Below are 27,990 nucleotides of genomic sequence, written 5' to 3'. Positions count from 1 at the left end.
CCCGCGTCGGTAGAAAGCGACACCACAATCCGCCCCCACCCCATTAGCTCGTACTTAAAAAGTCTGAAAAGTTAATTAATTATTTGAACAGTGTTGAATGCGCTCGAGCGCTCTTTCCTTATGAATGATAATGCGGAAAGTCTTTGAAAAGCGAACTTTTCTGGCAGCTGTTTCCAATTAATTGGCTGTTTGTTTTGGCGCAGGCACTTAGATAAAAATCGGAACCTATCTCAGTTCTCACCTTATCTCAATATTTGTGCGTCGTTACTTAATCTCGGCAAATGCAGGCGAAGACGTGCTGTTTGAGCACCGCTCCGTAGTGTTTTTTGCGCGAGCTTTCGCTCCGGAGCGCTCCGGTGTAGCATCCGGAGAGCCAGCGGGCAAAGCCCCCACTCCGGGCGCGTATATGCGCAGCAGCATCCCTTCCTATGGGGTGAGCACGGCCGGTGGCTAGTGAGTGGCCTTCCCGAGCCCGAACGATACGAACCGACTAACACCGACCCAGAAACGGCCGCTCTGTCGCCGAAAGCGTCCGCGAACACGACACACGCGCTCGGACCATTGGCCACTCAGCATCTCTGGTCCAGGACCGGACATGGGCCCCCGACCCCGAGTGACATGAGACGAGTTCGCTTAGTAGTGCCCCAGGTGTAGTGACCCAGTGACAGTGATGAGACTCTGCCTCTGAGAGACTAACACCGCCAAGATGAGAATCAAGATGCCAGCAGTGCGTATAGCGCAAGGTGAGCTTTTCCGATTTTCCGCGCGGAAAAAAACGCGCGCCACGTGAGCCGCGTTTTTAATTAGTTCGCGAGGGACGGTGGGTGGAGGGTGCTTCTCTCCGACTAATAACAAAAAGTTATTATAATGATTTTTGTCGACGAAGCTTGCGCAACTTTTTCTCGCACTTTGCTTATTCAGTCTTCTTCAGTTTTCCAACGCGAGCGTTTCGGAATACCAAAAAATTACTTTGGGCTCGAGTGACTCGCTGTTATCTAATCTTGGAAAATTCGGTACACGTCAACCGGAAAAAATCCGGGGCCGTTTGCCGTCGCTCCGGACAATACGCCAATTACTGACCGTTGACCACCGTGCGAACAAGAAAGGGTTGGGCAACCTAGTCCAAGACCTAGTGATTTTTTTCTACCAATTTTCCCATCACTCAACATGGACAAAATTCTCCAGTGAGTGACATTAACAAAAAAATCGTTTAATACGCATAAATCTTTTCCTCGGGACTGATCCAGAAAATATATGGAAAGAAAAAATGAACTTAATTTTCTTACATAAAAAAGTTAATAAAATAGAAAACTATTACCAAAAATTTACTTACTTTACTTTACTCCAGGGAAAATTCGTCAAAAATTAAGGGCTGACCGTTGGCCAGCGTGCGAACAAGAAGGGTTGGCTGAGCAACCCTTCTAAAAAACGACAGGTAGATGAGCGCGTGTTCGGGCTATTAAAAGAGGATCCACCGTGAATTAATATGTTAAGTGGCATTCGCGTGTCTTAGACCCCTGGCACACGAACGGCTCATTCTTCGCACGATTAAAAACTTTTTGTTTGCTTTCGGGCGAATTTTCAGTGTCCAAGGGGAGAGCGGTCAGCCGTGAACCTTATCAAACGTTTGTAAGTGGTTTTGAAACAGTTATTTCATAATCGCACCGTTTCCGGTTCCTTGTCGGTCTAATAACGCGCATTAATTACAAAAAACGCCCATTTAACACCCCCACTCAGAGGGCAGTAGTACGATATTTAACACTACTTTGTATGCACACCTGGTTATGCCAATATTGATATAACATTAGCATCTCACCTTTGGTAGTGTTTGTACGATGGGCTTTTTGTCACTAATTGACCAACAAATTGTTTAAGTTTTACTTGAATAAACACCGGCAAAAAGTTTTACTTGACTTAATAAAGCGGTCTTCAACTGACGGATCGTTTAAATCGCCCGATTTTTAAATTTATTGTCGATGTTAAGTGTCGGCAAGACAATCTATGCACAGTGAGTAATTTTATAGTCCGACATAAACATGTAAGTGTCAATTAATTACAATCAATTCTCTGAGTGGTCCACGGATAAAAACGCCATCAAAAACGCCGTTGACTAACTTTATGGGGGCGACCACCCAAATCTCCTACTTGGCCCGAAATAGAGACCGCTCGGACTTTTGAAACACATCTCCAAAGGCTAATTTTGGAAAGTATCATTTGTTCCCGAACGACGCGCTCATTCAGAGAATTTTAATTTATGAACCAGTAGCTAAAAGGTTAAGAGTGTTAAACGCATTTAGTTTAAGAATAATGATCGGCTGTATTTTCATATTTTACTTAAATAGACTTGAACCCGCTCTATACCGACGGAGGAATTTACCAACGCAATTAGGAAAATTAATTATTGCACTAACGGTTCTATTTTACCTAGCGTGTGTTCGTATATATGGCGGAAATTATCGATGATAAAATTTATTTTTCGCATTCTTATTAAGATACGACACTAAAAGCGCCCGTTATGCTTCGCGAGGAAGTTAAAGCGTTTAAATAAACATTTATTTGTGAACGATGTGTGAAGAAACAAAAATGTTTCCTTTGCATTTTATTTGCTTCATTACAGCGTTCGCTCAAGTAATTTACTGACTTATAATTGGACACTAAATTTTGGTTCTCATTTTTCTTTAATTTTGATTTCCTGCTGATTGTTTTTTTTTCCTGAAAGCTCTAGTTGTAGCCAGTTTCTCGTTCGTAAACCTGAACCGGGAAACGTTATTTGGTGCTCCGGTGGCCAGGCATTTATTTTTTTGCGTGGCTTCATTCAGAGAAACAGTTTCTAAAGCTGGTGAAATTTTCTAGTCCGTCGCTGTTTCCTGCTGGCTGATAGCTTTAATAGTCTTTTCGTTTTGCGACCGCAAATAGGCGTGCTGCACACTTGACCACGAGTCAACTCAGTGGCTGCACTCAACTTTATCTCTCAAAATACCGAGAATTATCCCATAACTAGTCTTTATTTGTTCGGTAGTATAAGTTTAATACGTTTCTTGACGCACCATGTGCACTTTTCTTCGATAAAACTGGCGGAAAAATGCTTAATTATCGCAGGATCGTCGATCCTTATTGAAGCTGACTTATGGACACGATTGCTGCTACAACCGTCCAGATTTCACACCAACGCGGAAAACGATCCGAGAATTATGTTAATGGCACTGATAAGTAGCCAACCGTTAGGCTGAGTCGAAGCCGGGGCTTTTAATTGTTTTTTGGGGTATCTTTGTGGGTTGTTTGCGGCAGGAAGAGCATCATCCGGTTTGTTTGGTCAGCTCCTTTGATAAGGCCTCTTAGCGGTGTGGTGGTCGGTAAATGATTCTGCGTGTGTTGATCGTCGCTCCTTCATGTCCTTGTTGCGTTTTTCATTGTTTCTGGGCGATAAATCCGCGAAACCGCAACGATAAATATCGAGTCATGGCTTCACGCTGGCCAAGCGACCCTCTGACATTTGCAATATTCTTAAGGTTAGCTTCGACCGGCTGAACTCTTCGACGCAGGTGGCGTAAAATCGGCGTTAACCACTGGACGCGTTTTTTCCCGTTTCCTCCTGCTATTTACGGCGACCTCCGGGTCGGAGTCCAAGAAGAAAATCGCTCTTCCGGACTGTTTCGCTCCGGTGGTTGTCGTACTTCTAAGCGTAGCTCCGTTGACGCCGAGAGAACGCTTTGTCCAGTTATGTGACGAACTATCAGGATGTCACAAATGTCAAGCAATGTTGCGCAAGAAATTGCCGCTTAATTACCGCAGCTGGAACGGCCCTGGAAGGAGCTTTCTAATTTCGGGGCTCTCCACGCGGAAACGCGATTTTCTACTCACGATCGGTGCCGATATGTAAGATAATTAAAAAATTACAACAATGACATGAAGAACCTTGCGTCATTGTTGTTACACAAGGAAGTGCTCGAAAAAACTGATTTATGCTCTGGATCACATTTTGACGATGGGCGAACAATTACTCTGTCTCAAGTGATGACAACTCTCGGCCTACATTCCGCATTGTCCACAGCTCGAATCTTTTTTTAATTTTTATTTCATGTCACTAGTAGGTACACGAGAATTTTATTGCCAAATTTTTTTGGTTACAGCTAATCCCGTTTGGTGCTGCTAAAGGTCAGCGTGATGGACACAAATGTCAAATACTATTCATATATGTCCCATTAAATTAACAGCCTTATCTTGACATTTCTTCAAGATTGCATTCCTCAGATAATTTTCTTGCATTACTTGTTAACGATGTGTTGCCAAAATTTGCAGCGTCTTGTATTTCGTTTAAATTTTTAGGAAAAAATAAATCATTCCTCAACCATCTGAGTTTATTTTTTAAATACCAAAATTCCTAATAAAATATGCGAATTAAGATAATGGAAGAAAGTAACTTTCTTTTGGCTTCAATGAGCAGAACAATTGAAATTCTAATAAACCTAATTGTCCAATTATCTAAAAAATGTGGTGTTTTAAATAAAATTACTCCTTTTTTCATCTTTGAAATGCTTACCTGCTGTAAGCAAACAATTCATATTTTTTATTGCCAATAAAGTAAAATATAGGTAAGTATCAAAAAGTTTCGAAATTTGTAGTTTTTTTGTTTTTTTTTTTTTCATAGAATTTGTAATAATGACTAATGAAGAAAACAAATTGTATTAGTAATTTTGCGTTTAGTAGGTACGATGAATTCGTTTTTATGAAAGCTTTTTTAGGGATGTGTAATGAAATGACGAAATCGGTAAAGAAAAAGCTTTATTTGTCGTAAAAATACTGCATTTATTGTAAAGTATCTTTTCATGTTTGTTAAAATTGAAGTGTACAAACACGTGTACTATTGAATTACATAAATCTTATTAATAGTACAACAAACCATCGTCTATTTACAGCCGTTAAAACCTTTAACTATCCTCCTCGCACAATTTATCACTTGTGACTTAACACGGGTTACCTGTAAGGTGCTGATCCGTCTTTTATGCTTACAACAAATGAAAATTTCATACTAACACATGACTTTTCGCAATATATTTTTTGGCATCGCTTTTGTTGTTACCGCTTTCACTTTAAGCTCTCGCAAATTGCTTGATATTTATCCTCGTCGGTGTCTTTTGAACTTCTTTTCAATGAGTTGTGCACTTCAGAAAGTGTACAACCAAACAAAATCTTTATGGCTGGCAATTACATAATCTTTTTGTTGGTAGCTTTGTACTTACAATAAAATCTTCGGTAATCGTTGATTTGACACTTTTATGGAATGTTTGTGCGTGTATTTTACGAGTGGGAGAAATGAAGTTTGTTTGTCCACCGGGTGTATGCAGCAGGAGCCGAAGTGCAAGAATGTCGAGTGCGAAGCCGGCCATAAAGTCAAACCTGGTATTTTCCTCTACCATAATTCGCTTGCATGGTGTTGTTTATTGGCAAATATAACGTCTCCGCTATTTAGACCCTCAACAATAAAGCGGATGCTGGATGCATTCGAATTAGCATTAAAATATTTCGCGTAAGCTGTTTATTTTTGCAGGGAACCGCCTTACGTAAGAGCTTTTACGGCGCCATTAAAAAAGCTGCACTGACCAGCCTTACGGATTCACGTTTCCTGCTTTTATTAATGCATAAATCGCGTTTTATTATAATGTCATGTCCGATTCGAATCGATGTTTTATCATCCGTTCCTCGTAAAATTGATTTAGATGTGGGAAATTCGTAACGCTTTTGGTATTTTTCGTCGGTTTTAACAAAATAGAATTAGTACCTATATAGGTGAACAATGTTTGCCGTAGATAAGGACCGTGCCCGCGCTCCGGACGCTACGATAAGATAAAAAGCTGCGGCCATGTGTACGTTATTACTAAACAAACTCCACCTAATTTATTTCGACTTGAACAATTTCGTAATTGCGGCGTAATAAAAGTTCCGCAATGTTACCGGAGGCACAAACCTCCATCACAATAATTAAAACGAACCAAAAATCGAACGCTGTATGCAAAGTGCCATTGATTTTTTTAAAGACTTCGGCTCGTCTCAGGTCACGTGCATTTAACAGGATCGTCTTTCCAAACAACCCCACAAATTGATTCGAGGTGGGGCTGGCTTTGCATTTTTACCTATTTTTACAGACGTTTAAAACGAATGGCGACTTGTTATCACAGATTAGGATTTTTGGAAGTCTTATCGCGTTATCTCTGCACAACTCATTCTCCTGGTTTTAACCAGTTTTGCGGCAAATTTTGCAAAACATTTGGAACGTCATTATTGTTGAATTAACGTTAATAAAGTAAGATTGTTTACGAGTAAACAACCTACGAAACAGTTACTCGTATTGACCCAAAAACTCCTCAACTCTCTCGCCGGTTCCCCTAAAAGAAGCAAATTTCTTGGCGTCCCCTCATCCCGCCATTATGCAAAACTTTTCTTCATGATTTATTCAGTCCAGTGGACACATCCAGGTCCTGAAAATCGTAAGTGAATTACCATGTCTCTTCATTATTAAACCTCCGACATGTTTAGTTATTTACGAAGCTTGACCGGATCCACCTTTTCTTAAAGCCGCTGATTAGACACACACGGCGTCATTGTCGTCATGACCCAATCGCACACCGGGCCCCTATTGCGACATTGTGATTACGGACCTGGCCGCCATGTTGTATTGCAATAGCGACATATTTAATAATCGCACGTGGTGGAAAAGTGCACGCCCCAAGACGAAAAATGCTGCTTATCTCTCGGAATTTGTTTTACGATCTCATATAAATTAATTTAAGAGTCAACAGTGATGTTAACACCTGATGACTCGTGCGTCAACATTAAAAATTCAGATTTTTGGCGGAGGCTTTTCGTAATCCTCTTTCACCGAGCACGCAATTCTATTAAAAGTTTTTAGCCGTGAAATATCGGATTACTAATGATATGCGGCAGGACATCGAACAGCGGCCAGTAACTTACGATGTTTGATCGTTTATTTATTACAATCCATCGGCTAGAAGGTGATTAATTATTTCCCGAGGAAGGATGGTGTGCCCACGGCGCTTAGCAGCATCTAATCATTTTTATCGCTGTGTCAATTTACTCTTCCCTAACTTAATCAATATGTCTAATTGACACGTCAAAGGTGGGCAAAACACACATTTGATACTCCACCGAGAAGATTTTTATAGAAAAAGGGCAAATTACGAATAGGCTAACAGTAGTCTCCCGATTTTTTTTATGAAAAGCTTAACAAACCGACAATAGCTTTCCTCGACTGCTCATTAATAGTTTGGTAACTTTTTTGTATACAGGGTCGCTAAAAAGTATAGATACAGCTAAAAACTTCCGTTTAACAGAGCATTTTTAAATTTTAGGAACTAGTTCAAACTTTTTAAATGTTATCATCTGTGAACTTTTTCAATTTTCTATCGTCATTTATTTTGAAATTACAAGGCTAACTTGAATTTTTAAATGACACGAAGGGTCAAATTTAATAATTTTTAAAACAGCATTTTTTCTGAATGTACTGATATGACATTTTATTTTTATTAATACGTAAAAGTAAAATAAAACAAAATTAATTCTGGATTTCCGGAAAATTAAAACTAAGATAAATTTATCAATATTGTTATTAGCGACCTTACTTGTACTAGTTGTTGCAAAACTATAAAAACGCCCGTCGCATTTTCTCTCAAAATTAGCTGTAATAATTATATATTATTTGTGTACTTACTTCAAAAGAATAATTGCTAATGTAATTTATACTTTCAATGAGAGGTCAGGGAGGAAAAATTTTATTTATTTATTATTTTTTTTCTCTATTTTACAATTTTATCAATGCTATTTAAAAAATAATTTGGTAAAATGCGAAATTGAAACAGCTATTACATATATTAGCCAGAAATTTAACTTGTGTGCAGTAATTAGTTTAACAATCGAACATTTAAATAAAACAACGTAAGTACAGAAATTTGTTGGTCATAGCGACAGAAAGCCAAGAAGTTAATGGAATTCATTTTGAAAATTTTTTATAGCATAAAAATCATGTATATTTTGTGTTTAAACTTTTTTTATTGAAATGTGTTTTTTCAGCTAAAAGTGTTATTTTAGCAATTATTATGAACTTTTAATTATTTCTTCGTCAATGTTCTTGCGGCAACAAATAACGAAAAATGTAGACAACATTTCTAAGGCTAACAAAACTACATTTTTCAAAATTTTATTAGTTTAATTTTTTTAGGTATGCATGTGTTACACTATAGAACTAGAAAAAATGCTCTTCGTCAAAATAATAAAAATTTGACCATTATTGTCATTAAAAAAATCAAGTTAGCCTAATATCCTAAAAACAAATAGAGATAGAAATTTAGTACGCTTCTAAGACGACAAACTATATACTTTTAAGCATATGCTTACCAAATTTCAATAAGTTTTGATGAATAATTTTTATAAAATTAAACTGTATCCTCACTTTTTAGCGACCCTTTATATTTTTTTTCAATATTTTTTAGGTTTAGCTTCTTAGTTATACTATTTTAATTATGCAAATAAGGTTACTAAAATACACTAAAAATCTTTGAATAATAGAGTTTCTTTTCTCTAATCGTTTTAAGTTTATAGGGGTATGCATTTTTGGCTTTTGTTGTATCCTGGAGTGTTTTTTAGTTTTGTATTATTGAATACAGTCTCGTGGAAAACTATATTTTTTGCCACTTTCCTCTTGGATGTTCCGATTTTTTTTCAGAATTTCTAACTGTTGAATTTCTTTTAAGAAAAAGTACTTATTGAATCAATTATTCAAATTATGAAGTTATAAATGAAACAGTTTTATAAAGTATGAAGGAATAGGTTTCTAATGTCAGTAAATTGCATATAACACTAAAAATAACACCAAAGAAATAGCTGGATCTCAAAATAAAAAATTTTTTTGGCCCTTTTACTTCATCCGTTAGTGCATCGGTTGCATAAGAGGGAAAACCCCTTCTAAACTTCGTAACTGCGTTCTGTTAACTCATTGCTTATTAATGAAGATAGGGAGATGCGGTTTTTACTGTGACTTCCTCACCTCATTGTCTCCCGTCTGTTACGCTCCTTCGTTTTGTGTGACTTGAGTTTTTTCCATAATTTATGTAAAAATGATTTAAATCTGGCCTAACTGGACTTTGCATCTTCATAAAGATAGCGCTATTTGTCTATTTACGAATCATAATTTTGCGCTTATGGAAGTTAATTTTATATCTTCGATGAGCACGACCGAGTAACGGCGGATATTTCAAAGTAAGGTACCGCCTGATTTATGGTTCTCACGATTTGGCATTTTGGGTTTTTGTTTGCGAAAAAATTTTGAGTTTGTGTGGAAGTGGTGGTGTATCGGTTGCAATTTGTTCCATTCATTTGAAAGTAAATTAACGAGTCTTTGTTTCGGTCGGCGGTAGCTCGTTATTATCTCAAAACTCACACATGCATGTTATAGATAAACGACAATGCGATTATTTTACGTGGGAACGGGGAGATAGTATCGAACACCTTGCGCTGGAATCTGTGACCTGTGAATGGTCCAGTTGTCAAATCTTTGAGAACGATCTGACCACTGCTCTCCTCACCCAACTCACCTCTTTCTTCCATTGTGAAAGAAAACCGTTTCTCCGATTTCGTCCCGAAATGAAATTGTAATCTCGCAATTTCTCCGGTGCGCATTATGAGCAGCGGCGTTTCTAATGAGTCGTAATTTTGCGCGCGGAAAGTAAATTCATTTGCTCGGATCATTTTTCATTTGTAAACATGTCGAATTCGGAGGTATTGGGGCAAACAGGAGTCTATTGTGTGAGTCAAAGGGTTGAGCGAAATTCCCACACAGCACCCACATCTGCTCAGGCCTCAATGTTATCTGGACATCGAAAGAGATCAAAGAAGCGAGAGATGAAAACGCGATTACGCTTTTTTCGAACTTTTATTAACCGACTTTGCTAATTAAATTGACAGAGCCGGGAACCAGAGGCGATGCTGCTTTCCAGCCAATGAAAAAATATCATTTTTGTCAGTTCGTCAGGATTTGTTTGCAGACCGCACACAATGCAGACAATGCGCACTTGACATCAATTAAAGTGGACATCATCGGGTTTTTAAGCTCGATGGATATGCAAATGTCGGATTTGAGATTCAGGAAAAAGAGACAACGGATGCTGCATGTAAATAAGTTGCAAGTTTTGTGTTTTGTTGTGTAATTTCGTGGCCTATTAAGCAATTCAATCTTGGAATCGGCGGTGCATCTGCATATTAAAAATAATCGGCACACGTGGGGCGAGTTGAAGGACCTATACTTTAAATATTCTAAAGTTGTCGATCCACCCTCGTCCGATCAGGCAGTTAGTTAAGGGAATTTTAATGTGTTTGTTCACGAACAAGACGCATTTGGCTGACTTTGGTAAGACGAAAAATATTGGACAGGGCCAGAAAAGGGGGACTATTTTTAACTAGCCCGAAATAAGCACCGTCTTAATTGAAGCTAAAACTCAACTTTAGAACATGCTTTATTGCCGGTGTCGCGATGTTAACAAACGCAACTGACTCAGTAGTAGCTTAAGATATCGATCTCTGATCCGCGATTTTGATCTAATTGACGACCGGGAGAATAGTCGCTGGATAAATCTTATATTCGATGAGAATAGGCTTAGATATGCCTTGTTTAGATCGTACGAGGACCGAACAAATTTACAAGCAAATTGTGTGATGGTTTCATGCCTTTATTCAGAACAAATGCCCGTATATTCCCTCGCGAAAATAATTAACTACATGTTTGGACGCTGAATGTAAACGCATTGATACCAGAAAATTCCGAACGCGGATATACTCAAATTAAAACTTTACAACAAAAACACATTCAAAACAGCGAAAAACATGCCACACGCTACACCCTTTCAGAGTTCATTAAAAAACGTGGTCACCATTTGTAAATTAATGAAAACAGATCTGCAGGGTTAATTAAACTATTTTTAGCTAGCTGTGTACCTACAGACTGGTCGGAAGTTAATGCACCTCAAATCGTCTATGATTTTTTAGTAATCTTTATTTCAAAGGGCAGGAGAGCATGTTGGACGTGCCAATTGCTTGGGCTTTTGTCTGTGGGTAAATAATTATCGCACCGTGTAATATTCGCGTCCTCCCAACTATGGACATAGCTATTTTCGAGCGCCATAATTCATTCCGTCGACTTTGATATACGAACAATTAGGATGCGTGATTTATAGATAACGCGACCTCTAACGGTAGCTGTTGTGCCATGTAAACATGCTTTGAGCAAGGTGTTGTAAATGTGGAAATCGTAAGACTCCCACGCTCTAGATGAACCACCGACCATAAGAAAGGGTCAGATGCATTCAGCACTTGTCGGAGGACAATGGTCAGCAGCAACCTGCCCATAATGTCCCATTATACGTCAATACGGGTCCCATTCAGCGATGTTTACCGTCTCTATTCACGTCGTTTTGCCATCAAACCGTCGGCTTGATTCCAGCAATTTGGCCCCCTAACGGTTTCTGGCCCTTTTTTCGCTATTCCCTCAAGGTCTGATAATTTGGAAACCGATATCGAAAATTACCATCAATTTTTGCAACCTCGACCGGATTCCTTTGTTGGGTCCCTCCCCGGGTTATTTTTTTAAGGGTCTATCCCCACCTTACCCCATCTGCACCCTTGATCTTACTACCTGTATCAGTTCGCGACCAGCATCCACTGCAGTACCAGTGCCCCAGTGCCACATGTATCATGACGGTTGAACTACTTTTAAAAATGAAACTCTTTTGGAAGTATTTCATAGGTGAGTGGGTTTGTTGTTTTTTCTAAAATCGAACACTAAATTACCGTAATCTCTTCATTAATTTCGCCGAATAAAATATAGCTTTTCGAGGCCATTAAGCGCAGCCCTCTTGATTGGAAATAGTAGCCTTGCGATGTCCTGATTAAGCCAAGGACTCGTATATCCAGTCACATAATGTCCAGATACCGCTTCTAAAACTCGACGAGTGGCTATAGTCGGCGTCATTTTATTGGCCCTCGGGGGTGACAAATGAAGATCGGGTCATGACATTAACTACCCGATGTCTCACTATTTTTACACGCTCGGGCTTTTATTTAAGCCTTTTTGACACCAGGGGCAAAAGCTCCTCCAAAAAGTTTTATTGCACTTTCCTGCAAATTTGGGACAAATACTTACTCCAAAAACCTTGTTTATTATTGCCAAACAAATGCTCGAAATAAATCAATAGAGGTGTATTATCTCTAAAATAACCTTCAAAGTTTTGCAATAATTGTAAACACTGGCCATGTACAATGATACAAAATTGTTTGTTTATTTTTGTATTAAAATCTTAAACTGCTACACAATACGTTCTACGAAAGAGTTTTTATACTATTTTATTGGTTGTTTGTTCAGGGCCTTTTAAAAATTAAATTAATAAAAAGTTAAGTCTACTAAAAGGTACAGTCCGGGACATTTCTATTTGGACATAAAAAATTTGAATTTTCTGACATTTATACGTATATTCAGCGTCTATGTGAACAAAAAATGTTCTCTCTCTCATTCTATGGTCCTTTAGCTTTAATAACAGGGACATTTTTTAAATTGGTAGCATTAGAAAATGACAGTAAACAGCTGACTGATGTAAACAATAACACAATAACAAAGGAAATGTTATAATTTTAATCTATATAACCAGTGGCTGCTTTAAAAGTGTGTACTAACGGGATAATAAAATATTTACGCAAGTATTTTTGAAGGTAGAAACATTACTTGTCATATAACAATTATAGATTATATGATGAGACGGGAATGGCACAACACAGAATTGCAGTCAGTGATTGTGCTGGAGAAAGCTGCTGCGACGTACTGACAGTACTGACTGTCGCTGGTTGTATGATTTGCGCAATTTGTGATATATTTTGTGTGAAAAACTGGAAAACAAAGTGCATACCTGCATAACCTCACTTATCGCAGTTTTGCACATTTTGATGATGGGAATTGCGGTTCAAGTAATTATGAGTTATAGATGGAGCTCACTGTTTACTTCAAAGTAAGTTCACGACATTTATTAATTAATTATTAAAAAAATCACAGATAGTGTTTATAATTTGCAGCTGAAGCCTTTTGGGTCCACTTTTTTCGTTGTTATTTCCTGGTAGCGACTCTTGTTTCAAGCAGAATGGGTGTACAGTTAAAAATAATCCCATAAAATTGTTAATATAACTCCGTTGCACTGGCATGGGGTATTTGAAAACTTACGTTTAACAAATACGTCACAAAGTCTCAGCCATCGTCGAAAAACATAATAAGGGCTTTATAACAACAAGCGCTTTCTGATTTTACTGTGGACGTGTGGAAGAATAGTGTGAAATATTGCGAAAAACCAACTTTTACTCTTGTTTACATTTTTGTACGTCTCTATCTGGGAGTAGTCGTCTTTTATAAAAAATATAGCCTACTAATAAAGGAAATTAAAGTGTTTTTATTTCTGTGTTGCCCCCAATTCCACTTTGCCCTTGCCTGATAATCAAGACACTGATAATGAAATTGGTGTAAGTGCATCGAATACAAACGTGTTGAATAGATGAATAAAAGAGAGACAACTGCTTTTTTCAAAAAGGCCATTTCAAATTTATTCAAAAAGCACAGCCCCATTGAAAAGGGTCCATTCACGATGAAGTTTGGCTTCCTGCATGACATAGGTCTCGGGCACCAATCTCACTGTAAATGGTCTAAATTGGGTCTTGCATCTCTAAGACATGGACTCACTGAGAGCGACTTCTGCAGTAGGCTTGAGACCTGCCTGCCTGTCTCGCAACAATCTCTGCATTATGATTCCAAATCATTTTATAAAATGCTGTCAATTACAACTCATGATATGAGGCATGAGGCCGTCTCAGTGTATGTCTTGTGGTGTACATTGAAACTGTTTCTTAAAGAACCCATTCACAATGAGATCTGCTTTGCTACATGCGGCGCGACAGGACTCAAAGACTAATCCCAAAAGACACAAAAAAACTGACACAGTTTCATCATTTTAAGCCATTGACAGCTTCGAATGTTGGGGCAAAGGCTTGTCGCGAGGCAGGTTTCAGCCTTCCGCCAACGTCAGTCTCAGTGAAACCCTCTCAAAGTGATCTCAGCGAAAACCATTCACAATGAGATTGGTCTATGAGGCCTATGTCGTGCCGCATGCAGCGAGATATGTCTCATTGTTAATGAAAATAGGGCCTTTTTTGTTGTTTAAAGTCGTTTTTTAAAACTTTTGTGGCAAATTTTACTGATGTGGCAGAGAGGGGGCATGCAATTGGAACATGACGATGACTACCCTAAAAGGCACTTCGAGGCTTTTATGGCCTGTTTAATGCAAATTTCAACTTTAAACCTGACAGTCATACCAAGGTCAAACATAACCTCAACAGTACTCCAGCAACGGTACTTCAAAGCATTTGAAAGTTTCTCCATTTGTTTTTAAGTGTTCTAGTTGGTACATTTTGCTGTACTTTACTACAATAAAGAAATATTTAAATTTTTATTATTGTTTACATTTGTCATCTGTCAAACACATCAAACAACCAAGTTCCCTAAATTTGAGCTCTTATCTAGTTTTTGTGCTCTATATAGTCTCGCGTCAAGGTATGCGGTATGACGTATCTCATATAGAAATGTCCCGGACTATAGAGTGTTCTTCCAACTTTCGATAAGGATTTTCAAAAATAAGTCCAAGGAAATGCTTATCTCGAGTGAATTTTTGGCAAATTACTGGATAAGCCTTGAAATGAATATTGCATAAAGTGCAGATAATTACATTATCTATGAGAAACACGTCGCAGGTGACACCAGCGAGTTTTTGGAATTTTTCAAGGGGAAATGCGTAATATACGGTGGCATATTTTTCATTTGATTTGGTGTTAGAGGTTTATTTTTAATGGATCACTGTGTGTATCGATCGCTGTGGGGTGCAATTGATTACACGTCGGAGTCCGGGTCCATTCTTTGTGCCATGGCTTCCAAACAGCACAGAAAATTAACCATCAACCCTTCGTCGGCCATTCCACAAAACATAAATGTCCAGGTGCGTACTGAGCACACGGACCACTACAATGGTCCAAACAACGGACGCGTCTCAGCCTCGCCATTGTCCGAACCCTAAAAAGGGCGGTTTTTGTTCTCCGCGCTTTCCTTAGAGTTAAGAGGAAATATTGATTAACGACAAAACAATACCACCGTCGGAACGAACGCACTGGTGGGCATCTGAGACGAAAAAGTGTCAAATAAGCCGGGAGCACGGCGACAATAACGAGATTTCCTTAGTTTTTGACGGCGCCAGGAGGTGGTCAGTAATCGCATTTGGGGCCACGTTGTCACATATCGGTAAAATAGACTAACCCGACGTAATTCACAAATTAAATTAGAGGACACGCTCCATTGTTTATTGGGCGCGCAGACGGCCCTGGGGGTGGAATATGGACACAAACAAACCCATTGACTCTTTCCCCTCTTCCCAGCTACTCCCGACTGTACCTGTACGCGAAGTCGGCAAAAATAATCGAATTTGTACAGCCTTGTTACTTCGCCCTTTTAATCATTCATTTTCCGCACTCGAGATGCGTCACGTCTCGCAAACAACCTCTCCAATCCGTCGATTCCTTATCACGACCCAATAGAATACATTACAATATATATTGGTCCAGTAATAGACGAGAAAATAGCCAATTTTATTTCTGTATCTGTCATTGTTTTCTGGTCCCGTTATCGAAAGATTGATAGCAAATTGAGCCGAGATTGCTCCGCGTACAAGGGTTACAAATTCCACTGAGTACTGACCATTGTCCAACCAATAAAAAGGGTGATGTGTGAACGAACCCTTCGCGCACTGTTATTGGTCAGTTTGGGGAGTGGTCAGTTGCAAGGGGTAGCTGAGGCCGGACACGGTTGGACGAAAAAAGGTTACTGTTTATCTTCTTACCTATGGGAAACGGTCAAGGATAAAGAGAGCTGAGCTGACCCCAAGGGGTTAGATTCTAAAGGAACACTATGCAAAGTGTTTGATTCTTGAAATTATAAATAGGTTTCTTGGCTAAAAGCAGTTGAGTATTTTTAGAACGCTTCAATTATTATCACATCGTAAGTCATTTTTGTCTGTTTGATCTTTGCAAGAGGAATGACCACATTTTTTGCTTAAAGGAAAAAGATGTTTCCTGAAATAAATATAAATATTTCGCGGATCTGGTTCTGCTCATTCATAGAAATTGTGTTTTTTGTGTTTGTAACTTCCATGACAATAAGAGGAGTGAGACATAATTGGTTTTTCCTTTTTTGGTATTTTTTCATCTTTGCCACTATTGTGCTTCTGCTATTTAAATGTCTAATGAATTGTCAAAACCGACTTTCGCCATAAATTAAATGAGGCAATTAGCCTATTTGTACAGTAAAGGCTACATCCACAGAATGGCCAATAATACTAATATAATAATTATCCTGAGTAGAAGGCAGAGCCTCCTTGTTTAGCGGTTTGCAATTAGTCGTTTGAACAAAACGGTCGTTTGGTTTTTATTTTGATTGTAGTAGCGTAAAAGTAGTATTGTGGGAGCTATCGACAATGAACCGCCAAACAAGACACCCTGTTAAGAAGAACAATTAAAAATATGGATCGACGAGCTGGTGATTGCTAATCCCTGTAGGGGTTCGTTATTAGGGGGGTGAAGGGGTTGTCGCCCTGCTTGTCGAGTGTCATTACGACACCCGGTCACATCAGGGGGTGGGACGGAATCGCAGCTGTTTACCGAAATCGATACGTGCATAAAAATCCAAACTTGCCTCATTATAAATTGGGCTTGAACTAATTTAGGAAAAATAATCTTTGTTGCAGCAGACGCAGACGGGGCGGGCACAGACACCCACCAGGACATCCTGACTTGCGGCGTGTGCCAGAAGCCTTTCGCCCTCTCCGACATCGTCCGCTTCATCCAGCACAAAGTAGCGTCTTGCAACAAAGAAAACTTCGGACAATGTTTCGCCGCCACCGACCGAGAACGAGACAACGACGACGGGGCACTGCCCCTTTCCACCATCAACACCCGCCGGCCGAGCATCTCGGCCCCCATCTCGGGGAAAAAGGCGTCTGGGAACAGGGTGCACACTCCGCCGCCAGCCTCCCCCAGACTGCCGGCACCTGGCGATCTGTGCGTCGACGGCGCCGCCTCCTCCACCCCCAAGCGGAGGGCCTCGGCGTCGCCGCTCACCTCCTCCAGTATGGAGGACGGCGAGGACATCAAGCCCGACATCAAGCAGGAGCGGATGGACACCACGGAGGAAAGCAGCCAGTGCAAGAAATCGCGGACGGAGTTCGCAGACGCCGAGTCCAACACTACTCATAGTGGTAAGGGAAAGTCGCTTTCGGTGATGACACTGATTGGCTCGCAATCAGACAATCAAGGGAACAGGAAAATTTGACGGCGGATAAATTTTGGAGAAATCGATGTGTCATAAGCGAGATAACGTATCTATTCATTTAAAAGAATTATTTATGAGGCGCAGCGCAATTGATGTATCGAAACTGGCGTTTGCCTGCGGCTGTTAATAAAAATTTAACCGGGTAATTAGTAAAGTTAGTTTCTGGTTAAAAAACTGAACTACAGTCGCTTCAATTACTTCAACACGATTTAATTATTTTTTCATAATAAGCTCAGGTCAATAGCAATGTTTACAAATTTTGATAAAAACGGAGATTGTGGCAAAGCGTGTCCGCTGTCTGGCGAAGGGCGTGAAATTTATTCATGGTAAAGTCGTGTGTTTTGGCACGCGTATTAATAATTACGACGTCGGCGTCTGGTTCTTGCACCCTTCTTGTATCTTGTCCACGTTCCGTGCACAAAAAAGATGCACACGGCCCATAATTGAGATGAACAGATGATAGGAACCGGTAGGACGCGTGCTCGACATAAAGCCTTAATACCTGACGCCGGTAAGTACCCTCTCTCGTCCTATTAATCAGTCCGTCGAACGCTCCTCTTTTTTCTTATCCTCCGGGTCGACGTTTTATTACCACCTCCTGCGTGTGCTGTTAAATGAGTCCTTCCACCGGTGTATAACACGCGGTCGTAAATCCTCGTCGCAAGAGGACCATCCGTCATAAGCCTCAATAGATTATTTCCTTAATGCGGCGATAAGGCCGAAATGACCGCGATATTCAAATTTTTAAGCTCCGTTTCTTTGTGCGCTGTCCAAAAGCCGTATCACGTATTCAACACGGGGCTACTTTTATTCGCACCCCCATCGGCGCGAAGCAGCTTTGTGCACCCTTTCGGCCTTTTCTATTAGCCCCGTTTGCCGCCTCTCCGGACTTTAAACATCTCGCAAGATGTTTCCAACCGCCCCCACCTCTCGAACCCTTCGTGATAAATAATCGCGAGTTCGTGGAGTCCTTTGTGCTCAGTTCGCGGCCACATTTTAAACATATGCAAATGCGTTGAAGCCTTCTGTGATGACCGTGACTGGAAATTCTAAGGGTGCGGACGGCTGGACCAAGAAACGGATTAAGCACGAGCACATTAAAGGCGAGAGAGCCATAAAAAATATTTGATTGACGAGCGACTTAACATTTAGTTAATTTGTTTACATGCGAGTTGGAGACATCTTCGCATCGCTTGTAAAATCTTTAATTACCTTTTTATTGTACCATCTGAATTGCATATTAATATAAATGCCGCTAATGGAAGCACGAGCAATTAATTTTCCGATCGTTAGATAAAAATCAGCAAAAATAATCTAATTTAATTTACGGTTTGTTATTGTAGATTTAATGCTTTGGTGTCGTAACGACGAGTCCTACTTCGAGAATTATTACCATTTCACATGACGCATGTTTTCCGTGTCGGTCGCGCCTTCAACCTAAAATTACCATGATGGGTTGATAGAAACGTAACTATTATTTATCGTCCAGTTCATGTAACACAACTCCCATAATCAAAACCCGACGAAAAGCAATAAAATCAGATAAATCAAAGATCAGTCCAAGTGCCAAGGTAAGACAATATTTTGACGTACGTTCTTTCACATTTCCATTTGGCTCCGTGTAACCCAATCGTATTTCTTACGGTGTCGGTGTCAAATGTCTTCAACCCGCGGCGTTTAAATTAACAAACTGTCATTCTTACACAACCCGTCCCCCAGAACCGACGACGGGAATATTTAATAACTTGGCGTCGAAAATCGACAGAACAAGACTCTGTCACGGAAAAAAAACTCGCATATGTCGCGATTACACTGACCCTCGGGGTTAAAGAAGTTTAAAATTTTACTATACGCTCTAGTGAGTCTATTAGAAAATTCAAGGGTGACACATGGCAAGGGTTAGGATGCTGGACAATGGTGTTTCATCCCCCACGATGCGTAACATCGATTGATTGCCGGGTTACGAAACAAACGATGCTTATCTGGAGCCTTCGAGCGAAAATGCACACCGGTATGACGAATTCGTTGTTGTACATAATAATTTTGTAACCATGCGCTAGCCCACTTTCACTGATCTGGATGAGGGTATGTTCTCGATGCGAGAGGTATTTGGCCACGAGCAGACGCTCAAACGAAAGGCGTGGGATGGTAAACAAAACAGTTTTATTGAACACTTTCCAAGTACGACGTGATGCTTTCAAAATTTACAACGTCTTTGTTAGCAAAATTAAATCAAACATGCAAGCTTGATCATAGTTTTTGCAGCCTAAAATTCGAGCTGTGTTAATGATATTTTTTGAATTTATGCTTTTCAATTTAAGTCTCCCTTACTTCATGCCTTGTTTAAAGAAAGCCAGCCCCTCATCGGTATTCCATCGGCCGGCGTCGCCCACCACAATCACACACCATGATCACCGTTTTTATTTTGAAACTCGCCCCGATATTAAATTTAGAAAAGGGAAACACAATACACGATTATGAATTTCACCGCAGCGTCGCAAATGTTATCGATAGACTGTAAATCAATCAAAATTGAGATTTACTTTTTAATAAATACGAAACAAGTTCCTGACAGACGCTCCGGGCTGGAACTCTTTGTTTTATTAAAAGAGTTTTCACCCTCTTGCATTTCTCACACCCTGTAATAAATTTGGAGTGTTTCGAAATGATTGGAAAAGGTTTCCGATGACTATGTTGTTATTTGTAAGGTAGGTGCGAAAATGTTATTAGTTGGACGCAAATTATACATGTACGCACCCAGAGGGTAATTATCGAGCTAAAACAATTACAGCAGCGCAATCATTCTAAACGCTAGGCGGTTATTAGTGATGTTTTATTGGCCCATCACGGCGTTCTGATGGCGAGCAAGTGCATTATTGGTGTTTATCTCAGACTTGTAAAACGTTTAATGGATGAAGGGTCGAAGGTCGGGTTTGACCACCAGCGTTCGCACACCCTAATGTCGTTACCTGCATGATTTACAGTGGCTCGTTAAGCTCTTGTTAAGTCGCACGGTCAAGTTTTCAAAAATTATGCGCCCCCATAAATATTTAAATAAAGTTGAAGAATTAATTTGTGGTGGCCAAGAGCACAAGTTGTGAGAATTTCTCATTTGAAAAAGGTGAAATTTAATCATTTCTGCGTATGAGCTTCGCAGTCAGTAAGTTAAGATCTACACGTACTCGCAGGATTTATTAATGTTGTACCGTGTTTATTTCTGATGACGTAACAATTTGTGTCTTTTTTCCCCGTGTTTGAAGCTGTGTGTACTAGGAATGGCAGTATACATGCTAATGCTACATTGTATGGTTATTCTTCCACGCGCGCCTTTTCATTTAGTACCATTCGAACGTGCTTGCATCTCATTATTTATGTCAGGCTATCTTATTACGGGCTTAATTATCGGTCGTGCTTTCATCTCGTTTGAAAAACGATCGTGCGAACGGCCGCTCATCGCAATTCCTGAAAAAAGCTTTCTTCGCCCGGAGCCGTGTCGCAAACCGGAAACCGCTACTATTTCCGTTTCCCCGACGTCCGGCGTGAGCGGGACACCGTTTAGTCGAATCGATTTCGCTAAATTACGGCCGCAGAACAATGCAGAAAGAAGCGATTTCGGTCCGATCACCGAGCCCATCATTACGATATTACTTCCGCCGTCTCAAGTTTGACCTCGCGAGATGTGCTCAGTTATCCGTGCTTCCTCGTCATTGTCAAAGGAGCGCCAGGATCGGACTTCCAGCTCCCATTTGCCAGTCCGGACACGTACGGCACACCCTCGGCGCGCCGGCAACGCAAATGTCCGAGCAATTTTTCATTCCGATTTTCACTGTATTATTATTTTGTCGCGGCGGGGGCGGTAATGGCGCGCCAACATGCGGCCGCATGCAGATCGCCACCGCTGCGATATGGGCATGGAAATTGCTTTCCGCCCCCCAATCTCTAAAAAGGAAAATCTCTCTCGGACGAATCTAATTATCGAACCATGAAACTTTTCCAAAAAATATTAATAATGGTAAACAAAACCAATGAACGTTATTATAGTATCGGATCAGTGATTGAGACTGATCTCCCTTTCTTTGTTCCAGAACCGAGTAACTACGTTTGTTCAACGTGCAAAGCGAGGCTGCACTCGGCCTGGCGCCTAATCCAGCACGTCCAGCACTCCCATGGAATCAAAATCTACATCGAAAGCTCCCCCACCAGCAGCAAGAACAACAACCACAGTACGAGCAGTGCTAGTAGTAGCTCGTCGGGATGCTCCTCTGGCGGGCCTCCGCCGCCGCCCAGTATGCGCCACCACTTGCTGCCGCCCCCCGACTTGCACAACCCCTTTGGTGTTGGCGGTTTGCTGCGGTTACCGCTCCCGCCACTTAACCACGGTCCAGTTCCTCCAGCGCCGCTTTTTTCCCGCCCGGAACACCACTACCGCATCGATCAACTCGTTAGCGAACAGTTCCGACACCATGGCTTGAATCTGGCGGCGGCAGCGGCGGCGGTGGCCGCCCAAGGCGTCCCTCCCCCACATGCGAGTTTTCCATCACCTGCAGAACGGGCACCTTCTGCGTCTAGTGTTCCGTCAAGGGAACGCAGCACGCCCAACCAACCCCTTTCATTAGAACCACAACTGGATTTTTACTCGCAGCGGTTGAGGCAACTCGCTGGTACAACCAGTCCGGGAGCGGCTCAGGCGAGCTCGCCGTCTCCACGGAAGCACTCACCGCCATTCGCCAGTCCCTCGCCATCGCAGCTGCCACCCACGAGTATACCAAACAACATCAGCAGCAGTAGCAGCAGCAGCAATAACAACAACAACAATAACAATAGTAGCAATAGTGGCGGAAGTAGAGCCACGAGTACGTCACCTCCAGCCAAAGATGATAACACACAACTAACAGCAACTCCAAGGTCGGCTTCAACTCCACCAGGAAAACCCGGATCTCCTCGAAATTCAAACTCAGGAGAAGCAGTACATGCGTGCGAGTACTGTGGCAAGAAATTCAGGTACCAGAATAATTTAGACGCCCATCGAAGAACACATACAGGGGAATTACCGTACAAATGCACGGTTTGTGATCATGCATGTGCTCAAAGTTCAAAACTTAAACGCCACATGAAAATACATCGAACACCAGAAGATCGTACTAGCAATGCCGGTTCTGTTGAAACACTTGATGGCGATGAAAGTGAAGAAGATGACGAAGTGGATGAAGAAGAAGAGGAAGAAGACGAGTTGGAGGAGGAAGAAGCTGAAGATTTATCTGTTCCTACACAAATACCTCCAAAAAACGCCAACCAATCGGCTTCACTAGTCGGGGAATTGATGGATAAGTTCGGTTTAAGCAACATCGCGCAATACAGTGAAGCTTACAAGCAAGCGCTTCAAGAATCAAACTCGGCCCTTAAACTCCAACTCGCGAGTAAAGACCGCGATAACAACAACAGCACCAGCTTGACCAACCAACTGAAACTTCGCGACGAGTTCGCCAAAAGCCTCCTTCCCGGTCCTCCCCCTCAGCCATTGCCTCTGTTCCCGCCGTTCAACGATACGTACGAAGCCACCAAACGGCTGAAACTCGACTTGGAGCGCAGCGACTGGTGGCTGCCGGGCTTGCCGCGCGAAAACAAGGGCCTCCCCGGCCCCAGTGCCCTCCTCCCTAACCCCCTAATCAAAAAAGATACGAACAGACGGAACGATACTTGTGAGTTCTGTGGCAAAGTGTTTAAGAACTGTTCGAATTTGACGGTGCACCGGCGCTCGCACACGGGCGAAAAGCCGTACAAGTGCGAGCTGTGTTCGTACGCTTGTGCGCAAAGTTCGAAATTGACGCGGCATATGAAAACGCACGGTCGGATCGGGAAGGACGTCTACCGGTGCAGGTTTTGCGAGATGCCGTTTTCGGTGCCGTCGACGCTAGAGAAACACATGCGGAAGTGTGTGGTGAACCAGGGGAAGGGTCACTTGCTGTCGACGATGCCCATGCTGAGCGGAGACGAGGACTCGTCAGCGAGCATCGCCTCCAAGGAGGCAACATGACTCTTTCCGTGGGGCGGCATGAGGCTCCCGCCGCCGCCGCCCAGTCTTACGTACTAGTCGCCACGAACTCTTAGGGAATTGTGATCAGTGACGGACACTGGAGGGCATCGGGAGATCCCACGCGTGGGGTCTCCCGATGACGACTAGCTGTGTATAGTATTGCGACGAGACGGCCCTTTTCGAGCGAAGGGCCGGATCGACGATTGTTCGATGTAACCGATACCAAAGCAATGTTTAACTTTCGTAATTATTATTGATTATTGAGTTTATTATTGATTCATGTATATTTGTAATAATTAGGTTGTAGGTTGTTGTTTGAGACTGAGGGCCCTGGATAGCGTGACGTGACGCTTCAGGCCGTCTTGGGCCCACTGTACATTCCCGATCATATCATTTTTGATGGCCAGTAGCCTTGACTGTACATAACAGTATTTATTGCCGTGTACTAGACCCACTATACTGTACAAAATGTCTCTCATTAAATTATTTCCACTTAATGTATAGTATTATCATTGTATAGATTCATGTTTTTCAAAGTTACTCTTTAATGTTGGTGTTAGACAAATCGAGAAATTTGCCCCTGTATGTCAACAGGGTCGTCTTATAGATTTAATTCAGGGTCAGATTAATCTATAGGAGCATATCCGCATTTTTCTTTTACGATTATTCCTACCGAGACAACCATCCTATTCCGCAAAAACAATCCAACAAAAAAGAATGTGATGGCTGATCTTCATTTTGTAATGCAATACTAGTAATAACAGTGGACCAGGGTCTGTTCTTGTAGTATTTGCCGCAATGCCGGATTCAATTCAATGTAACTGTAACTATTAATGTTAATAATATGTTATTTCGAATATTTTTATTTATTTCAACGATATGGCTGTAGCACTACGGTGTTCGTATGGGCTGCACTACACTTAATATAATCGTGTTCCTATACTGAACTCCCATTTCAGTGTGTATTAAATTAAATCTATTACAATATTGAATTCTGAGTTTTATTACGCCACCACAGAAACAACATCGATTCATTCAACATTAATTCCAATAAGAAATAAAAAAATTTCGTAAAAAAATGCATTCACTTTAAATTAATAAATAAAAAATAAATAATTTACGAATGAAAAAAATATATATCATTTTGTTCAAACTTATTTGATTTAATAAACCAAATGCCATAAATAAAAAAAATCCAAAATTATACCTAATAATAATGATTTACGGCAACTTGCGGATAAAAGTTCGGTTCGGGAAATTACATTCGTTTAAATCCCCTGAGGCGCATTTGTGTGATGTTGATTTAGGATGAGTCACAATCGTCGTACTATGCAACCCAAATTATAGTAGTGTTACAGTTGCCTGTGCTATTCTACTGACTCCTAGGTGGCGCAGCAGCGCAAGTGATCATGATGTGTTAGGATCGCGGTACCGGTGAAACGATCCAAAGCGAAAATGCGACGGGTTGGGGATGGTGCATCTGCTTACCTTTATTACCTGTGTGATATTTTGGTTGCATAATTGCATTTTTATTGATTTTGCTTCACACACTACACAGATGCGTTTTATATTCTTCTAAACGATGCATGGATGATAAAATATTATTAATTTCACAATTATTGCTTTTTTGCAAGATTCTATTGAAGAAATGAATTAATTTACACAAGAATAAAGTAAATGTTCAAAGAAAAATAAAATGTAATACTTCAGTCTGCAGTAGATTTAAAGAGGTTTTTTACAAGAAACTTGGTTTCTTTGACCGCATTTCCAACATAAAAGACCGTTCAAAGGAGAATATAATATGGCACAGATAACATTAAAGATATTTACTTTTCAGGGCGTTTGAACAACGTTTGTCTAATTCTTGTGTTTCAGTCATTCATGTTTTTTGAAAAGTTCAACCTTTTTGTTTTATTATCATTTACGAAAAAACTATTTCTTTTCAGGGGCTAAAATAAGTAAAACAACTTACAAATTTATTACAGGACTTACAAAATTAACCAAAAGTTGTTAACAGGCACTTATACAAAGTGGCTCATTTCTAAAATTTTCTTAGATGCAACCAAAAATATCAAAAAAAGTTGTCCCACTTCGCAAATGTTTGTTTAACTTAGTTCTTGCATACTACATGACATTTTTAAGAAAATTTTAATAACGTATTGACTCAGTTAAAAATATTGAAATTATATAACTTGCAATGTTCGCTAATTTTTAGTTACATTTTGGTTAAATTGGGCGAAAGCGGCGTAAATAGGTAATTAGTTGTCTTGGCATAGGTGTCAGAAGCACCACTCGCTCAATTTTCTCCACCCAGCCGCACATTGGCCCAAAAATTCCCTATTATGATAGGAACAGAGAACATGAACCGCCCCAAAATCCGTCTCATTAATCTTAATAGTAGAGTAAGCAAGTCGAGCACAGCAGCAGCAGAGATTTAGCAGGAATAAGTGCAAGTGGTTATACAACAAACCGCACGATATGCCAGTCAAGTAGGTTAGGCATTGTGAGCCCCCATTCATCTAATTAGCGATTGCTGCTGACTTCGGAGCATTCACATGCGAGACTTATCGCTCTTACACTCATTAGGGCCGGATTAATCCATCAAGGAGGCTGCCATCGGCTCAGAATGTGACCGTTTAAAATGGGAACGCCTCGAAAAAGTCCACCAAGTCCGGTCGAAAGCTTCCTCCAGGGGGCGAAAATTTAAACGAGGGGATTGGGGCGCGAGCACTACTCAATCTGAAGCTGTCTTGGCCAGGCGCGTAAAAACACCTAGCTATTATGTCTGATGACTGCGAGATAGATTTGCAGCTCTTGGTTGATTGTTCCAGCTTTGTTTACCTATCAAGCCGTTGCCGCTTGACTCCCCTTGTAGAGACTGTGACTGACTGATTAAAGACATGTGTGGAACGTGCATTATCAAGATGGGAGGAAGAACGCATTAATTGTTGCAAGGGTGAACGCCGAAAAATAAATACGAGAGAAGAGGGAAATACATATTTCATGTTTGACAAGAAATTGAATAGTTTACATATTTACAAACTAAATAAATTACGAGATTTTGATTATTTTCGGATAAAAATACGGTGAGATTTCCATACGAATAAATTTAGAAACGGCGTTTTTGGTTCATAGCCAGCAGGAAACAAATTTTTCCTGACTGTGGTAGAATATCAATCACACACTTTATTTTAAACGTCATGTTCACAAATATTAATCACACTGTAGATACTCTCCCTTATCTATAGTTTTTGGTTGAAAACGTTAATAACAATTATAATATTTGCAAATTAATCTTTTAAAATCGAGGAACAGGACATTCAGATATGAACTGTCTCTGCCTCTAGGCAGTCTCTAAGATAATATATCAAAATATATGCAGGATATAACCAGAAATACATGTGTTAATTTTAAAAGAAAACAAAGATTTACAAATAAAACTTTTTTTCTATTTGTAATTTTTCAATAAATGTTTTGCAAATGTACTTTTTAGATAACATACCTACATTGAAAAGTGTACCCGCCTATGGATACAAAAATTAAAGTGGCAAAATATTTTCGTTGTGAAAGGATCGAACAATTTAAACATTTTAAAACAACAATAAAAATTGTTGCTACGAATATACTTAATTATTGTTGTTGTACTTGATGAGTTTATTACGTGGTAAAACGTATTTTTTACACCCTGTACTTATATTTTATTCGTATTATTTATGCTTAGTTCTTGTTTTGAGATAAAATATTTTTGGATTTTTTTTTTTAAATAAAAATTGATCTTCGCTCAGCTTTTGTGTTAAACAGAAAAAATCTTTTAATCTAAAAACTTTTATTGTATTTTATTTTATTTTATTATTATGTATTGTTATTATTTATTTTGTGTATTATTATGTTGTGTTATAATGTTTAGTTTTCCTGTTGTGTAGATAAATATATCAGATAATTTATGTAAAATGACGAGCTTTAGAGAAAGAAAATTAATTCAAAATTAATGTCACAAACATGGTGAGTATAGGTATTAAAAGTAATTTTTAATTTAAGCCTGGTTTCACCAATGAAACTTTAATTTAATTTAATTTAATTTCTTAGCAGACTAAAGCCACAACAACGATTGTTATTAACTGTTCTTTAAATTAAACCAAAGTTGATGAAACCGAGCTTTAATAAATTACCTAATAATTATAATCAAAAATTAATTAATTACAAATATTAATAGTACATATTAACAAAACTAATAATTTTTTATGATAACAATAAAATTTTAAAATTTTTATTATTTTTAGCCACTTAATTGCCTACTTTTTGAGTTTGTAATACTCATATAATTAATTATTTTTGTGCAAGGACTTGATTAATTAAATAATTAATTAATTTTAATTAGGTATAAAAACTGTAGAAAATAGTATTGTTTATTATTGGAGTTTGAATTCCTATTATTTTGCTAATCCGTTATATTGATAATCAGCTTAATTTTTTTATCGATATAGCTAAA

The 27,990-nt window shown here is 39.9% G+C and overlaps 1 protein-coding gene and 2 long non-coding RNA genes across 9 annotated transcripts; all 3 read left to right on the top strand.

Moving 5' to 3' along the window:
• Positions 1-308: 308 nt before the first annotated feature.
• Positions 309-24,493, top strand: Cph (Chronophage). 7 transcript variants are annotated; one of them, XM_015979422.2, is made up of 3 exons: positions 309-743; positions 16,887-17,393; positions 21,553-24,493. In XM_015979422.2, exons 1-3 carry the CDS (start codon positions 707-709, stop codon positions 23,499-23,501), a joined length of 2,493 nt encoding a protein of 830 aa, XP_015834908.1. In that variant the 5' UTR covers positions 309-706; the 3' UTR covers positions 23,502-24,493. The 7 variants fall into 7 exon arrangements, with proteins under 7 accessions (XP_015834908.1, XP_015834907.1, XP_064214749.1 ...); XM_015979421.2 differs by having other exon boundaries at positions 310-743; positions 16,884-17,393; XM_064358679.1 differs by lacking the exon at positions 309-743 and adding an exon at positions 6,262-6,485.
• Positions 1,050-4,351, top strand: LOC135267056 (uncharacterized). The gene is made up of 2 exons (XR_010335306.1): positions 1,050-1,184; positions 4,131-4,351. It is a non-coding gene; the product is annotated as an uncharacterized LOC135267056 (long non-coding RNA).
• On the top strand, positions 11,816-13,492 carry LOC135267055 (uncharacterized). The gene is made up of 2 exons (XR_010335305.1): positions 11,816-13,061; positions 13,126-13,492. It is a non-coding gene; the product is annotated as an uncharacterized LOC135267055 (long non-coding RNA).
• Positions 24,494-27,990: the final 3,497 nt, after the last annotated feature.

The sequence above is a fragment of the Tribolium castaneum genome, chromosome 9 (assembly GCF_031307605.1).
Source record: "Tribolium castaneum strain GA2 chromosome 9, icTriCast1.1, whole genome shotgun sequence".
NCBI classification, from domain to species: Eukaryota; Metazoa; Arthropoda; class Insecta; order Coleoptera; family Tenebrionidae; genus Tribolium; species Tribolium castaneum.
This window is presented reverse-complemented; position numbering and strand designations above follow the sequence as displayed.

Coding starts and splice junctions, on each gene's coding strand:
- Cph (XM_008194472.3), top strand. CDS start 11,758: ATGACGGTTGAACTACTTTTAAAAATGAAACTCTTTTGGAAGTATTTC. Junction 11,810..16,883: donor CTTTTGGAAGTATTTCATAG/GTGAGTGGGTTT, acceptor TCTTTGTTGCAG/CAGACGCAGACGGGGCGGGC. Junction 17,394..21,552: donor GTCCAACACTACTCATAGTG/GTAAGGGAAAGT, acceptor TCTTTGTTCCAG/AACCGAGTAACTACGTTTGT.